This window comes from Alosa sapidissima, chromosome 14 (assembly GCF_018492685.1).
Source record: "Alosa sapidissima isolate fAloSap1 chromosome 14, fAloSap1.pri, whole genome shotgun sequence".
In the NCBI taxonomy this organism is placed as follows: Eukaryota; Metazoa; Chordata; class Actinopteri; order Clupeiformes; family Clupeidae; genus Alosa; species Alosa sapidissima.
The window spans coordinates 30,858,310-30,874,325 of record NC_055970.1 but is presented as its reverse complement, the minus strand read 5'-3'; the positions used below and the strand labels follow the sequence as shown (position 1 = coordinate 30,874,325).

The 16,016-nt window shown below is 42.5% G+C and overlaps 1 protein-coding gene across 2 annotated transcripts in view; it reads right to left on the bottom strand.

Moving 5' to 3' along the window:
- fbn1 (fibrillin 1) overlaps positions 1–6,169 on the bottom strand; it is a 59,778-nt gene extending 53,609 nt beyond the window's left edge. For both annotated transcript variants that reach the window (XM_042061610.1, XM_042061611.1), the window contains exons 1-6: positions 5,845–6,169; positions 5,345–5,629; positions 4,201–4,283; positions 3,240–3,338; positions 2,132–2,227; positions 1,890–1,985 (exon numbers count right to left, since the gene is read on the bottom strand). In XM_042061610.1, the coding sequence (XP_041917544.1) occupies positions 1,890–1,985; positions 2,132–2,227; positions 3,240–3,338; positions 4,201–4,283; positions 5,345–5,511 (541 nt within the window). In that variant the 5' untranslated portion in view covers positions 5,512–5,629; positions 5,845–6,169. The remainder of the gene's footprint in view (positions 1–1,889; positions 1,986–2,131; positions 2,228–3,239; positions 3,339–4,200; positions 4,284–5,344; positions 5,630–5,844) is intronic.
- Between the last annotated feature and the right edge of the window lie 9,847 nt (positions 6,170–16,016).

Below are 16,016 nucleotides of genomic sequence, written 5' to 3'. Positions count from 1 at the left end.
ATATCTCCAATTACACTTGAAACTGATGAAGTCCTTAAATACACATCAGAGCCAAAACCAAACCTTTTTCTAAAATTGTAAAGTAAGAATGGAGCCCATTTCATCGTCTAGACTACAACTAGCTGCCTTGGACTTGAAGAACGGACAATTTAAAAGAACAATTCATTTCTGAACTAATGACAGAGACACAAAATAGTGCTGTTTTACTGGAAAACCCACTCAGTCCTGTGCTTGTTGTTTAGCTGATTTTCACTGACTGAGCTCTAAGGCTATGACTGGCATCAGCTACAGTTGTTTTCCTTGTCTGGCTTGACTTGTGGCTATTATTGAAGACACTACTCATTCTTTCCGAAAGAAAACAAACATTTCTTAACCTATTTGTTGACACACTGCAGAAAGATCCCAGTATGAAATCGCATGGACATCCTTTTGCATGTATAACACCTTAGATTATAATAAAAAGATCTGATTTCACCATTTCTATACAAAATAGATGTCTGCTTTTGTAAACATGATGTTGCTTTTCTTTATTTAGGCTTTTATGCATGTGTTTTCAAAAATAAGGAAAGAAAAATGCTTGGCAACAAACCCAGGCAAAGAATAGTCCTCTCTTTCACACAACCCTTTCCAGCAGCAAACTTCCAACACATCTGCATTAAATAGAGCAAGTAAAGCAGATGAGACCAAATGGACAAGATATTCCAAAAAGCAGCCTTTCAAAAGCACCAAAAAAGAAAGAGGGGGGAATCAAGCTACATAAATGGCTATGCCACACACAGAAAAACACAAAATAAAGAGCTAATCTGTGGTTGCAATATCAGAGGGGTGGCCAACCAAACATTTCCTTGACAGAAACCAAAGGCTTTATACCACCATCTGCATGTGGGCTATTGGCTCTGATGGGACTCCAATGTCATTGGCTCTAAGACAAAACAGCCCTTCTCAGCCACAGCAACACAAGCCTCAGAGACAGACTTTTACAGGAACCTCCTTCAGAGAGAAAACTCAGATCTTTTTTCCTCATCTTTATTATGTGATATGGAATCAAAGGCACGGTGCAGTACACAGCCCACAATCAGGCATGAGAAGTAACATTTCTGATATTGCCTTTGGCTCGGAGCTTCTAGGCGTAACCATTATACTCTGTCCAGAACCCAGCTTTCCCATTTATGCGACTCATGCTTTAGTCCAGCTTTGTTTATAAATCTGAAACACATTTCCATCCCACCCCTCTCAACAGGTAGAAACAGAATATGTGTGCCAGCCCAGTTCTTGTATACAATAAACTAAACTATCCCATTTACGACACGGTGGTAGCCATGCTCTGCATATAAAATAACATTACATAGAGTATCAGTCTGACTTATGACAGCCTTATGGAGTCACAGTAAAGAGACCGAATTTTATTGGGGTTATAGCAGAGTCTCAATGATGTCAAGATTTAATAACATTGCTTTGGTATCACACATAACTCTGATTCATATAACTGCCACTTAGAGAGAACTCACTTTACATCTGTTTGCACGTCATCTAATATCTGACTGGCTCATACATACATTCATGACAAACAGCTGAGCTCTTGCCAGACTAGCCTGCACAGCAGAAGTACATATTCCAGACAACCATGTGGAAAGGAAATGGTGTCTATGTACTGTATATCAAGACTTTCTCTTCACTGACTTCTTAGCATGCATGTGAAAAGCAGACAATTAAACGAAAGTAAATCTTGTGTCATGTCATTCCAAACTTCCAGAAGTGCCATTGAACAACCCCTACTAATATTGCCTGCCACACCTCTGTCGCAAAGATGAAAATGACAAAATTATGATCTTTTTTATCCAAAGCATGTCCTGTAATAAAGAGACAAACCAAAAAACATTGTCTTTTACCTCTTTCACACTGGGCTCCTGTGAAACCATAGGTGCAGACACAGCGGTTGGGAGCCACACATCGTCCACCATTGAGGCATCCATTCTCACAAACAGCTGTGAAGAAACAGGGGAACATATGGCAATGTGTCCTTTTAAGCAGGGGCCTACACCATGAAATTGTCCTAATTAGAACAAAGTATCATGCATTCCAATTGGGGCCTTATCAAGAACATTGTGCTGTTATGATAAACGGGTCTTACGTTGTCCACAGTGAGCTCCATTGTATCCTTTCTGGCACATGCAGCTGTCTTCTGCACAGGTTCCTCCATTCATGCAGCGGATGTTGCAGTGCTGAACTACAGTCCAGAGAAAAAGCAGTGAGCGGACATTAGCTTTGGGTTCAACACCTATAGTACAAATGCTTAAGGATACAGATTCCTGACACACTAAGTAAATGGGGGCCCATTGACCACTGGGTCATCATTTTAAATCTATCTGCTTTGATTCCATTAGGCTACGCTACAACAGCAAATGTAACTACTCAAGAGTATAGCACTGAGTTCCCATTTAGTTTATAAAAGCATTATAAATGTTTTATAAGACAATGACAAGACACCAGGGGGTTGGAAAGAACACATATACTAATTTAATTGGCAAAAACAAATTACTAGAGTGTGTAAAACTGCTGTGTTGCCTACGCTAAAACATGAAGCTGTTACCCATGGATCATTTCCACAGAACACACCCAGTGCAGAGCATTGGGACTAGCCTGTAGTCAAAATGTGTGACTGAGCCATGTGACCTATTTAACATAGCAACTAACTAAATGATGCGACATGCTCACTGTCCTAAGTGAATTTTAATGACAAACTTCTAGGCAACCCAGCTGCACTGTTGACACATAAACACAAGAGAATTAGGCATAGAACCGGATATAACATCATGCACAGGGCAGGGCAGAAACCAAAAACTGATTTCAATTAGAGTGATCTTTGCCAAAGCGCAAAAAAACATCCCAACTGAACAGGAGGAAACATTAACATGATCCTTATCCCTACATTTCAAGAAACCCTATTGTTTTCGTTTCCATTTGTGTGTAATGGGCTTACAGTGGCTTGCCAGAGGGCTATGGTTACATGCCAGTGTAATGGCAGTGGTTACATTAATAGCACTAATACTAGTCTAGCAATTGTGATAAGACATTGTGACAATAACAGTGATTTAAAAAAGTGTGAACACACTCCAACTGGTGAAGCGAGAGAGTCATTTGTTTCTGCCGTGAGGAACAGACAAGTGATTAGACAGAAACTTGTGAGTGGATTGTGCAGGGTCCCCTAGCATCTCAAGTGGAAATTTCCAGCACATTACCTGATTTGGAGCCGCAGGACGGGGAGATCTGACCACTTGGACAGGTGCACATGTTGGGTCTGGAACAGAACCCATCTCCACAGGAGCTTCTACAAATGGCTGTGGAGGGCAGCGAGATCAAAGAGCCTCAGAATGGGACAGATCAGGGCAGACTAAACAGAGAGAGATATTTGTTTATCACACGTGGGCTGGGGAGGTATGGTACAGGGTCGGGCCTAGGCTGCAGGGGCACTGAATGAAAGGACGGGAAGTCGCACAGCGGTGCTTCGTCCCCCGGGGCTGGAGCTGGCAAGGTAAACGTACTTTCAGATCAATCAGGGAGAATGTCGAGCTTGACCCTACTTCCTTGGTTTCAACTGTGAAACAATATCATGACCCTGTCCAGAGTAGGGCAGACAGCCAGACTGCAATCATAGAAAACAGGGCTAAGAGACAGCAGCCTTCCTGAGCCCTCACGTGTGGGAAAAAAGCAGCTTTCTATTTGTTCCAAGGAGGAAAAACAACATTGTGGAGAGTGGATCTGTACCAAACTTGGGCTGCCCACACTGTAGGCAGGCCTACTACCACATAGCTCTTTGGCCCATAACTCTGCCTCCGACCTTGCTAAAGAAACACACACACACACACACACTCATGCACACACACACACAAATGTATACACACAAATCAAGTTCCCATTCCTATGTCCAAAATGTCTGAAATAGCAACATAAATATTTTATTATGCCTACACAGCTATAGTGTACTATACTGGCACACATGTGTATGCTGTATAATTAAATGTATAGTGCAAAAGTTTATAATGCATATGATACCCCTGCTATAGGCCCACATGTTGCTTTATTTAGATGACAGTTACAAGGCAGTCTCTCTTCATTACTTAAATTCTCTTTCGTACAGTAAATGTTACAAGACATATGTTTTAGACTGGAGAAAATATGTACAAGAGCTGTCACACTTACGAACAATGCACTGGTTTCCTCCACTAAGAGTCTTCCACCCAGGGCAACAGTAAGAGTTGAAACGTGATCCGCACACATTTGGCCTGATGTAGAGCATAAACAATTCAAGACACTTCACATGAAGTCTTCTGCACTAAATTTGGTGTGCATGCTGAAAGGAAAAACTCTGTGACATCTGTCTATGAAGACTATTGACTTTCTTTACATTCTGAGCAGTGTGTTCTTTTAATGACTTATTACAACAGCCATCCAGATTCCAGAGTGACATTGCTACCCAGCTGAAGTGAAAGCGCTGAGGAGAAACAGCACAACCTATTGGTCATGTTCTAATCTAGTAATAACCTGGGGTGCATTATAAATCAAGGATCTGACCTACACCTGAATACTCAGATGCATACACTATTTACATATGGAACTGGAAGTGACACTGACAGAAAAACATACCCACAGATATTGCAATGTGTAATACATAAAAATCGCCTGAGAACACATGATTTTACACATTTTTCAACCTGTTGTTACAAGCATACCGGCACATACTATAGTGTCTTTGTAAATATGCACATGTCTTGTCTAGGATATGGTTCAAGGAAAGAAAAAGAATTGCATCTGCATTACAATGGTCTGCCAGTTTTCTGCGGAGCATTCCTAGAGGAACGGATGTCCAATGGACTCCTTTGTTTAAAGTATAACTTATTTTTGCAGCAAAGCAGGAATGCTGCAGCTTGCCAGTATTTAATTACCAAACTCTCCTCCAGCCTTCCCATCAGGCCAGCTCATTTCTTGGCAAATTAGGAACAGAAAAGCCTGAGACTGAACGCTCTCCTGATGACCATGGTGAGGCTTATTTAAAGTCAAATGCTCAGTTCTATTAGTTCATAATTACTGTACAAATCAATGACATAATAATTTCATATCTCATGTGACAAAGTTATTGACCCTACTCAATACACTGTTTTATATCTTAAATCGGATAATTATTATTATTATTATTATTACAAATATATACCATGTTAGTTGTTAGTCATGCATGATGCATACTGTCTTGTCATGGTTAATTATGAGACTTATGGGGCAGGTGGAGGTATTGGGGGGGGGGGGGGGGGGGTACTTGCTAAGAGCGCGCAAAGAAAAAGTAGCCTACCCTTTGAGAACATCTTGACCTCCGCCTCTCCGCTTCGACCTGTTGGCTCTTTGCTCACCGGATTTACCAGCCTTGCTTTCTAAAATGCCAACATCTTGGGCATCGACTTTGACCAACAAGACCGCTGCAAGTCCCAGGGTAAACTTCAGCAGCCACCCCTGCCACATACTGCCTTTATGTTCCTTCCAAATTCAAAATGCGCTTCTCCTCTTTAAAAAACTGTATATCACCGAGTAGAATCCCTCTTCTTAATGAAATATGTAGCCTGTTCCTATGATCCCAAGTCTGAAAAAAGAAAAACATAGTTGTTTACAGGAAATGCATTTATTCAGATGTTGAAACTAACCAAGTTGAACATTCACTGCAAGACAAGATGCGTCAGAGTTCTAAACTGTAAAAACGCTTACCAAGTTTGTGCTAAAATGCATGCTCATAAATTCTTGTAACGAACAACAGAAAATAAATGTAGTACAGTAAAGCAACATCCTGCTGTGTCGTACCTTTTCTCCGAAAGGAGATTGTTCCTTCGTGACCAAACCAACAAGATGTGCGATTGTTTTCAAACACTGCGCTGCATAAACGTTTTCAAGGGACACTTTTAAGTCCCAAAATAGAAGACGTAGTCGTTCAAACGCAATGTAACTCACACCATCATGGAGCTTTCCGATCAATCTGATGTATCGGTGTGATAGAGGCTTGAATTAAATGATAATCAAAGATGTTTGTGCATTTAGCAAGATGATGAGAAATAATCCCCTCGCAGACTCCTTCTCATCGTCTCTGTTGAATTCGCTCCCCTGCTCTCATCCACAGCTCCACTTTCCGACGAAACTTTCTCTCCTGGTCTCGCGATACACTAATTCCTGCTCAAATTAAGTGCGGTGGGTTAACTTAAAAAAAAAAAGACGAGAGAGAGAGGGAGAGGGATAGAGAGTGAGAGAGAATGGGAGAATCAGCCCTGTGTTTACTTTCCTTTACAAACTGTTGTGATTATGCTGTTGATTCAGCTGATGATTCAGTTGACATTCAGAGGTGACATTTGCTTTAAATGAAGCACAATTAGAGTGCTATACAATTTCAGTATACACATGTATAGTGTATACTTGTATAATTGCCTCATTCCATGGCTTGCCTTATGTCCACAACTTCTTACATCCATTTGGGATTATTTCTGTTAATTCATCATATCACTCACACAGCAGTTAAGAGCACATGCAGCTTGACCTGTGTTGATTTAAGATGGTAATACTCTGTGCTATGTCCAGTCTTGTGACTTTCCCCTCATATTTTGGACACAGCATCATCTCTTGTCCCTGTCCCAAGGCACGTTTTGCTTGTCTGCTTTGTGTCTGGCAGTCTATCACAGGCCCTTGAGTCATGTAATGAATCCGCTGAGTGGCTATTTGAACAATGCACAATTGACTCCCCTCAGCCTATCCTGAAACCTGACATTGGACTTGGACTAGTCCGTGTGAGTGAATTTATTGCCTTCCTCCCTCCAACTGCTCCCCCAATAACTAGGCCAGTGGTACTCCCTCCGAAATACTGTGTTTCACACGTAGCATCTCAGAGAAATAAACGTCAACACCATCTTTAAGCACAGCAGCAGGGAAGCCATTTGGGGACATCATTTCAACCTATACAATAGGCTACTCCAAAGTGATCTGTACAACACATGTCAAATGAAACACTATGTTCATGTTAGTTATACCTGCAATATGGTATTTGATTTGTATTTCTCTAGATGTGTACTTTTAACATTAAATCTCACCATGGAATTTCTATGGATAAGGATCTAAGATATACTGTATCTTACATACTTTCGTAGACAATCCATCAACAAAAATACAAAACAGCACACTTCATAGCAGCAGCTCAGGTCAGGTCAGCTAGTATAATTCAGTTAAATTTATTAAAGTTGGCAAGTGGTTATGGTTATGGTTATGGATTTGGCAGACGCCTTTGTCCAAAGCGACACATAAATACAGAACAACATAATATTTAAAATTGAAGTAATTCACTAGATTTCCATGTATGAAAACCAAACTATGTTTAATGTTAAAATGAGTTACAGTATATTTTGCTCAAAATGACAGTCTCAATTCTAAAAGGCATGTGGTTTTCTATGCCATCAGTGTACAGACACTATATAAGAGAAGGATGAGAAACACAACTTATGTGAAATATTGACAGTGTCACAATCCCAGACATGACGACTGGCTCGTTATGCAGACCACTTGGCCTAGAATTCTCTTTTAACGAATAAAAGTGCATGTCTGTCTTTGTATGAAGTATTTCTGAAGGCCTAATGAGGGGCTGTTGGAGAGAAAATATTAGGGAATTTCAGAGAGAGGGTGGGAGACAAACGGAGCAGAACTCTAACATGGAAATGATTTGTTTTGTGAGCCACACCCGGCTCTTGTTGGAATAAGGTCTGAAACAAGTGAGTCGAGTTCTTCCATGCAGCCAGCCCTTGGTGTGGAGATCTGGTGGGAGGCCAAATGCCTCTCTCTCTCTCCTTTTCTTTCACTCACCCTCTCTCACTCTGTCTCTCTCACTCACTCCCCTCACTCTCTCATTCTCTCTCACTCTCTCACTCACTTCTTCTCCAGATGAGGAGAACAGCTGGTGATCGCACTGGGTCTTAGGTTTCCTCTCCCCCTCCAGAGCAAACAGTGGTGGGGTACCCGTCACTGGTGCCGAGCTAAGCCTGAAATCACTCTCCACAGCTTCACGGCCCGCTCATTAATAACACAAAGAGTAGCCTCATCGCCTGTGCTAGGGAGGAGCACCTCCTGCTCACTCTCTCCAGGCAGAGAGGAGGCAAGATGTGTTTTCTTACTGTAATGAGTACAGTAGATGGGGCATTTGATTTATTGTGTTTACCTTCATCTTCTGAGATCTTCTCTGCAGTTTGTCATAATCAGCTGAGATATTGTGATTGCCTTAAATTAAAAGTGTGGGGAGAAGGTCTGCCTGCGGTTGTTTATGGACACCGCAGATTCATTGGTTTTCGCTCCAGAACATTTGACCTGCTGGACGGACCACTCAAACCGCCATAGCATTCCGGCCCCGTGCTATCTGGCCATTAAGTGTCTGTGTGTGTGCAGAATCCCAGTAATGACAAGGCTATGTCAAACTGACATGTCTTCCATGAACCCATGAAGATACGAGGAGCTCTGAGGCCAGGGCGTCAGAGCTGCGGTTAAACGGATCGCTCTAAAGCTCGGCCCGCTCTCTGCCAAGTGCTCTGGCTTTCGTTTGTTCCTCTGCTGTTTTTATTTGTTTTAACTCATGCTCTCCCTCCACAGGAAATTGTATGCGAAAGGCCATTCACACTAAAACAGACCCTCATCTCCCTCAAATCTGAGACGCACTCCTATGCTTTTGCTGTGGGAGGAAACTTTTTGTCCAGATCCATGCCTAGAACAGCAACTCTCACACTAGATATCTTTTCTTCAGCTATGACCAAACAAGAACCCTTGCAGTACTGCTATTTTTTGATTGTTATTCTCCACAGCATTTCAGGCTGTTTATCCTCAGCCTGAAATTGCCTTATGGGCCATACTGCATGTGAGCTCAAATACTATGAATAAAACAGATGTGGGAGGGCGAAAACTGTGACCTACTTACAATCGGATTTTTTTGCCGTCTTTGTTGCCGTCTTAGCAGTTTCACTTTTTCGCCGGACACAATATGGCAGCACTGTCTGTGGCCTTTCACAATGCTCTCCTAATAGCTGCGATTCTGATGATCAGTCCTTCTGCTTCAAACATTTACTTTCCTCAAATTTTCTCACACTATTTATTGTCTTTGGCCCCACACTGCACGTCTTATTTCATTTCCTTCTGTCTTTAGCAACAGGACTGTTGCCAGTCTTCCTGCCAGATGCCTGAGGAAAATGAGATGGAGCACAGATGAAAATGTATTGCTCAAACACAAAGCTGTTTCCTAATGTTTCATAATTCATAATTAACATGCGTTTGACATCCGAACATATTAAATGTTCAATCGTGATTCATGAAGCCATACTAAATCAACAAATGTTCAAAACATGGGCAAATGTGAAATGTTATCTACTGAAAGCATTGATAGGCATCATTTTCATGATGTATGAGGAATCTGTGAAGAGTGAGTATAAGCCCACATAATGTGGAGGTCTACCCGACAAACACGGGACGTCCCCCAGACCGTATGCGGACATTCACGACGTCGCCGATTGGTCCCAAACGTCATGTTCTCTAGTGGACGTTCCAGTGACGTTATTGGCGTCCTGAGCAAGTTGCCTAGCATTCATGGGCTTCGGAAAAACCTTTTTCCGAGTGAAAACATCATCATTCCGCGTCATTCACGTCACGTAATGTGTGAGTCAGAGGCGGTCAGAGGTCGGAAACTGGGGCTAGATTTTGCTAACAGAGTTGCCCAGTTAGGGGCTCGTCATCACTTTTGTCGTCACGTTGTAGTTTGTTTGTAGTCCATGTGGCCTTTCATGTCCAACAGTTTTAATGTGAACTTGGGAATTTGCCATTTTTGTCACTTGAAAGCTGCATATCTTCACAAGCGTCTTACACTATATTTTAAGCAAATACAGTTGTTTGTTTAGGATTAGTGAGTGTATGTTTTAACCTTTGTTGTGGCATCCGTGTTTGTCACACATTCCGACGGCAAACCACATGAACACTTGCTGTCGGAAAAACAAAGTAGCCATGGGGGCAGTCCTTATCATTCCGAAGTGCCCTGAATGCACCATTATCCTTTGGTTATTGCGACGTCCGGTGCAGGACTTTCTGGGGACGTCACCGTCAGGTCCCTCGGATGACATTTGCATTTGGTCATTTCAAAGACGTCCTAAGGACCCGACAATAACGTTATACCGGGGACATCAAGGGTTGTAGTGCAAGTCATACTGTAAATGCGTGTTCATGTTCCGACAATCTCTCTCCTAGCAGCGATGAAGCCTTCAGGATGTACTAGCCTACCACTAAATCACGTTTCATGTTGTTTTTTTTACCATCACGGTAATATAAACGTTGCGCGCATAACGTGGTGACCATTACAGGACGTCCCCTCAAAGTTTCGGGGACGTCTTTTAGACCTCCCGAACAGAGGTCTGCGGGACGTCAAGGGAACCCTACACAATGTTGAGAAGGTGACGTTCGCCAGGGGACCTTTAGGGGACGTCGCCAGGATTTTATTTTGTTTACTGGGTACACACTCTTTTGTCCTCTTTAAATGCATTCGGAAACAGTGTGTTTGGAGGCCAGCATGTTTGGAGCAAACTCTCCAGCGCAGCTCTGTCTGCTTTACCTAATGGCTCACTGCTGTGCTGAGATAGTTTGTTAAGGGGCTCACAGGGAGGGGATCCACTGTCCAGCTGGTAAAGCAAAGCAGACACTGAATGAAGTGAAGGGAAAGCCTGTCCAAGCCCCTCTCTGTCACACACACACACACACACACACACACACACACACACACACACACACCTCCTCATTCAGCCACATGTGCTTTTGGCTCCGCCAGTCCAGAAAGATAGCAGGAACAGGTGGGTTCACACAATACATCAAACGCCACACTCAGGATGCAGTGGAAAAGAGCAGTGCGGAGACAACAAGCATTTCCAAGACCTGACTCATTCATCACGCAGGAGCAGTCCATGGGTAAGTCCCTAGTTTGTCCGCTGGACAGCATTTGGGCTGCTGATGTTGCAAGAAGCTCTAGACCTTAGCGAGGAGGGGATGATTCTGATTACAGAAATATTCTGCGCTCTCAGGCCGAGGAAGATCCCGACTGCTTCCTGTCAGACCAAAATGGGATAAAAAAGTTATGCTCTGGGAAATTCATGAGTGAATTTGGCTTCAGGAGGCCCCAGGATGAGACACAACAGAATGTAACACAGCGAATGAGGCCGGAGTGTCACACAAAATAGGCTTAGACGGGACCATAGTTGTTCAGTTGTAAGTTTTAACAAAAATGCCTGGAGATATTTAAATTCCAGAGTCAATTTCAGGTAAATCCTTTTTGGATTGAGGTCTGCAGCTTCAAGGCAAACTCTTTGTTTACTGTTTTCCCCTTCCCTCCCGGAAGCAACTCATACACTGAAGGGCACACAAGTGCACAAACTTCCCCTTCAGGAACTTTATCTCAACATGCCGTGTGAGTTAGCATGTCTCCCCACATATTTGACCATCTTAGGGATGGAAAACATTCTGTTCCCCATTTACCCCCAACTCCACCAAGCCCATCTTTGTAGGGGACATCTGTGCTGATATGCATCTGAACTGGAGAGTGAAGTATTGTATTATTAACTCTGACCACAGCATTCTCCATGCTATGTATACATACTGTGTGTACAGTAGAAGGGCTAGAGCGTGTGATGAGGTACAACACGGGGTGCTGCCGTTAGCAGATACTGGAGAGGGTTTGAGTGTCACTGAGTCACAGAAATACGACAGTTCGCCTCTCAGGCTTTAACTCTGCAGTTGGATGCAAAACAGTCAGAGCACAATTTGGTGTTAATGACAGTTGCTGAAGATGTTAAAGATATGAAACAGTGATCAGGTGCACTGACTTACAATTTAACATTCAGGCAATTTAACAAATCATGCATTCAAAAATTATTAACAAATCATGCATTAATATCTTACAGGGAGGACTTTAAAAGTTGGTTAAACAAGTTTACTTTTAACCATTTAACCATCATTTTGTGCTGCTCAAAACAATAGCAATAATATTGATAAGACTGTCATGTCTGATAAACAACATTCTGAATCAACATGAATGTGTCGTGTGATTTACAGATTCTGAAAATTTGAATTAAACCTAATTCATTATATTCACAGTAGTAATTTGATTTCATTTCATTCCACAGAAACTGACCTAGTTTCACAAGGAGAAGACATTGTGAGGAGAGGGAAACAGTCAGACAGAGAGAGAGCAAGAGAGAGAGAGGGAGGGAGAGAGAGAGTCAAGCTCAGGGGCATACTGTTCTTGAAGCCATGAGGACACGCCATTTCCTCTAGTCAGTCTCACGCTGTGGGAAAGGTCTGAGAATGTGCAAAGAGAGAAAGAGAGAGAGAGTGAGACCACTACAACAGACAGAAATGCCGTCAGCTCACTTCAGCCCTGCCCAGCCCAACTCAGCCCAGCCCAGCTGCCCCTGGCCCCAGCAGCAGTGGCACGTTCGGAGTGTTCGCCTGGCCAGCAGCGATGCCGACGGCGGCACAATTCCACCGGCTCCCTGTTGGGACTTCCACACCCCAGTCAGCAGGCCCAGATCACCGCAACAATGGAGGTTTAACATGCACGGTCACATGTCGCCCAGTCAAAGCCAGAAGACTCACTCAAGGCCTCGGAAAACCCATGGGTACGAGGGATTTATGATGTGGCACTGCTACTCAAAATCACATTACACAGACCAGCACATGTGGCCTGCATTGAATTGATGGGGTGGGAGAGTAACACTGTGGGGCATTCATTAATCTGGGACTCAGTTTATCCGCACGTCATTCCCAAAGTGACTCAGAGAGGACAGATGCGTGCATGGTGGTAGGACAAACAAACAACAAGCATCTAAACAAGAGACATACCTCAGCTCCAGAGTAAGTCCCTACACCTTATTTAGACATCAACAGACCAATTTATCTTGTTAGTTTGTCATATGCAAGTAAGGGATAATGGACGACACGGTGGTCTGTTCACAGAAGTTAATGCACGGTCGAGGTTGTAAACCTATGGAAGCATACTGTATGTGTAGCTTAATTCAAATGAGAGTGCAATCTGCAATATGCAATTCAAAAAGATATTACATTATGCAATTGCCAATTCATTATGTTATTTAATATTGCAATTTGCAATAATTTCCAACAAATTGTATTTTAATCTGCAAAGTGACAATGCAATCCTAAAATCAATTTGAATAATTTTGGTTAAAAAATAGAATAAACATGGATTGAATTGCATTCCATTTTGCCATGGTACTTCAGTCTCAAAATTCAAATGGCAATTCATTTTACATTTCAATTTTCAATATTCAGTTTCATCATTTAAAGGACCAGTATGTAGGAAATAATGGAAAATATATTGTAACCATTCCAAAAATAATCACCATATGTTGTCAGAGAGTAAGGAAACACGATGAATTGAAGTAATGGCTTATTTGACAACATTACTATAACCTGTAAAACCCATGAAAAAAAATGAGTTACGGGGCGGAATCTCTTGGAATTTTTGTTTATGTTTTGAACGATTAATTCTAGAATAGCGTATTAATAATGGGCTGGCGTGTCCTCCTATTTGTGTTGCCAAATTAGCAAAGGCCAACTGTCAACTTGCTGTCAGTTGTAGTTATGAACGTCTACGAGAGGCAGGCAAAATTCCAAACTTAAAACAAGAAACAAATTAAGTAGACATCGGAGGAGCTTCCTGAGATGGCGACGTCTTCGTCAAACGAAGAATATCAAGTCTGAGAGAGCTGGTCATATTTCTCCATGACAGGTAGCCTAGGCTAAACTTCATCTGCATCGCTAAATTCAGCTAAATATGTTACGTTGGTTAGAGAGGTATTTTTTGTTTTCACTGTTTCCGTAATGTGTACCTGGGTCATGGTTGGAGAAATGTTAAAGCAGCTGCAGGTCAACTAACGTTAGCTAAGTCTTCATTACATCTGGCAACCCAGAAGAGGCTCGTGTCTGGTAGTCTTGAGAACGTTCACCAGTGTTTTGATTTTGGCCTACAGAACGTTCGGTAACAATCCTACAAATCGCTCCTTTAACTGTCAATTCATTTTGCAATTTAATATTCAAAGTGCAATGTAGGATTGCATTTTGAAAACATATTTGGCAAAACTGACAATGCCAGCCTGAAAACAATTTGGATTATTTTGGGCAAAACGTTTTACCATTAGCCTAGAAATCTAGACGCACCCTAGCGGCGGCAAATTAATTTGCTCAGCCTGTACGTCTAGTATCAAACCATAGGGATTTCTATTGGCTGACACCGTGGATGTTATTCAATCACAGCGCTCTATTTTGTTAGAGTCTTACGGCGGGCTTAACAGGATAACGACAGTCCTGCGACGGTGAACAACAAGGAAGGTGGCTATGGCGAACGAAGAGCGGTTGTTTGAATCGGCGTTGGCGTCAACTATGGAGAAGTTGGACTTGTGCTTTTCTTTGAAAGTTGAGCAACACAATGCACTTAAGTCATTCCTTTCGAAGAAGGATGTATTTGCCGTTTTGCCGACCGGATACGGATATGGTCGTAGCGCTGGCCTATTGCATGCCTAGGCAGTTTGAAAGACAATTCTCTGCCCGCCCCTTGGATTAAGCGAGGTGAATGGTTCGATGCCAGACTATACATTTCAATGATATAGGATGGCCCGCCAGGTTATTTTGCCATCGTTTTGAGGCATTTTATTCAAATGGAAAAGAAATAGCGCCCCCCGTGATTGCATTGCACTTTGCCACACTCTTTGTGTTGCAAAATTCAAATGGCAATTCGATCTGTAATCTGTCAAGTCACTTGTCAAGGCGGGAACTAGGCTACGTCACTTCCGACACGAAGCGGAGGTCCGTAAACCACGGTGTTCATTTCTGTGAACAGACCACGGTGGAGTCCATTCCCGCTTATTCCACTGTTGCCACTTGCGTTGTGTTCATTTCCTGTTACAATTTTAAAGTTTTAATCGCTAAAACTGTCTTGTTTGTAGAACTAATTTCTTCCGACACATATCAACTAATTTCTCAACTTGCAGGACAAACTGCCGTTACTAGTTATAAATGGATGGTTGCTACGGCCAAAGGCCAGTCGTTAGTTCTATCTCTCCCGTTGTCAAGCGGGCGTATCCCAAGATTCTGATGAACTTTAGCTTTGAAACATCGCTATTTTACTTATAACTAGCCTGCTGTCATCCATCTAGCTAAAAGCCACCTCCGTCATATGCTACAATGTTGCCATGTTCTGAACGTCTGCAGCTCGGATGCAACGTGACAGTTCATTTAAACGTCACAACGAGTTCGGCGAATTAATGTACAAGTGTGATACGGCCAAAAAAATGGATCTACTTCATAGGTGTGCAAATAACATACGGTCAATGGTCGTTCTAAATTACGTAGGACAATGGGAAATTCAACCAAGCAGTGGAATAAGTAAGGGATAATGGACGACACGGTGGTCTGTTCACAGAAGTTAATGCACGGTCGAGGTTGTAAAACGGCCCCGACGCGAAGCGGAGGGCCGTTTAAACCTCGTAGTGCATTAACTTCTGTGAACAGACCACCGTGGAGTCCATTATCCCGCTTATTACACTGTTGCCACTTGCATTGTGTTCATTTCCTGTTACAATTTAAACGTTTTAATCGCTAAAACTGTCTTGTTTGTAGAACTAATTTCTTCCGACACATATCAACTAATTTCTCAACTCACAGGACAAACTGCCGTTACTAGTTCTAAATGGATGGTTGCTACGGCCAAAGGCCAGTCGTTAGTTCTATCTCTCCCGTTGTCAAGCGGGCGTATCCCAAGATTCTGATGAACTTTAGCTTTGAAACATCGCTTTTACTTAGCCTGCTGTCATCCATCTAGCTAAAAGCCACCTCCGTCATATGCTACAATGTTGCAATGTTCTGAACATCTGCATTTTACAGCTCGGATGAAACGTGACAGTTCATTTAAA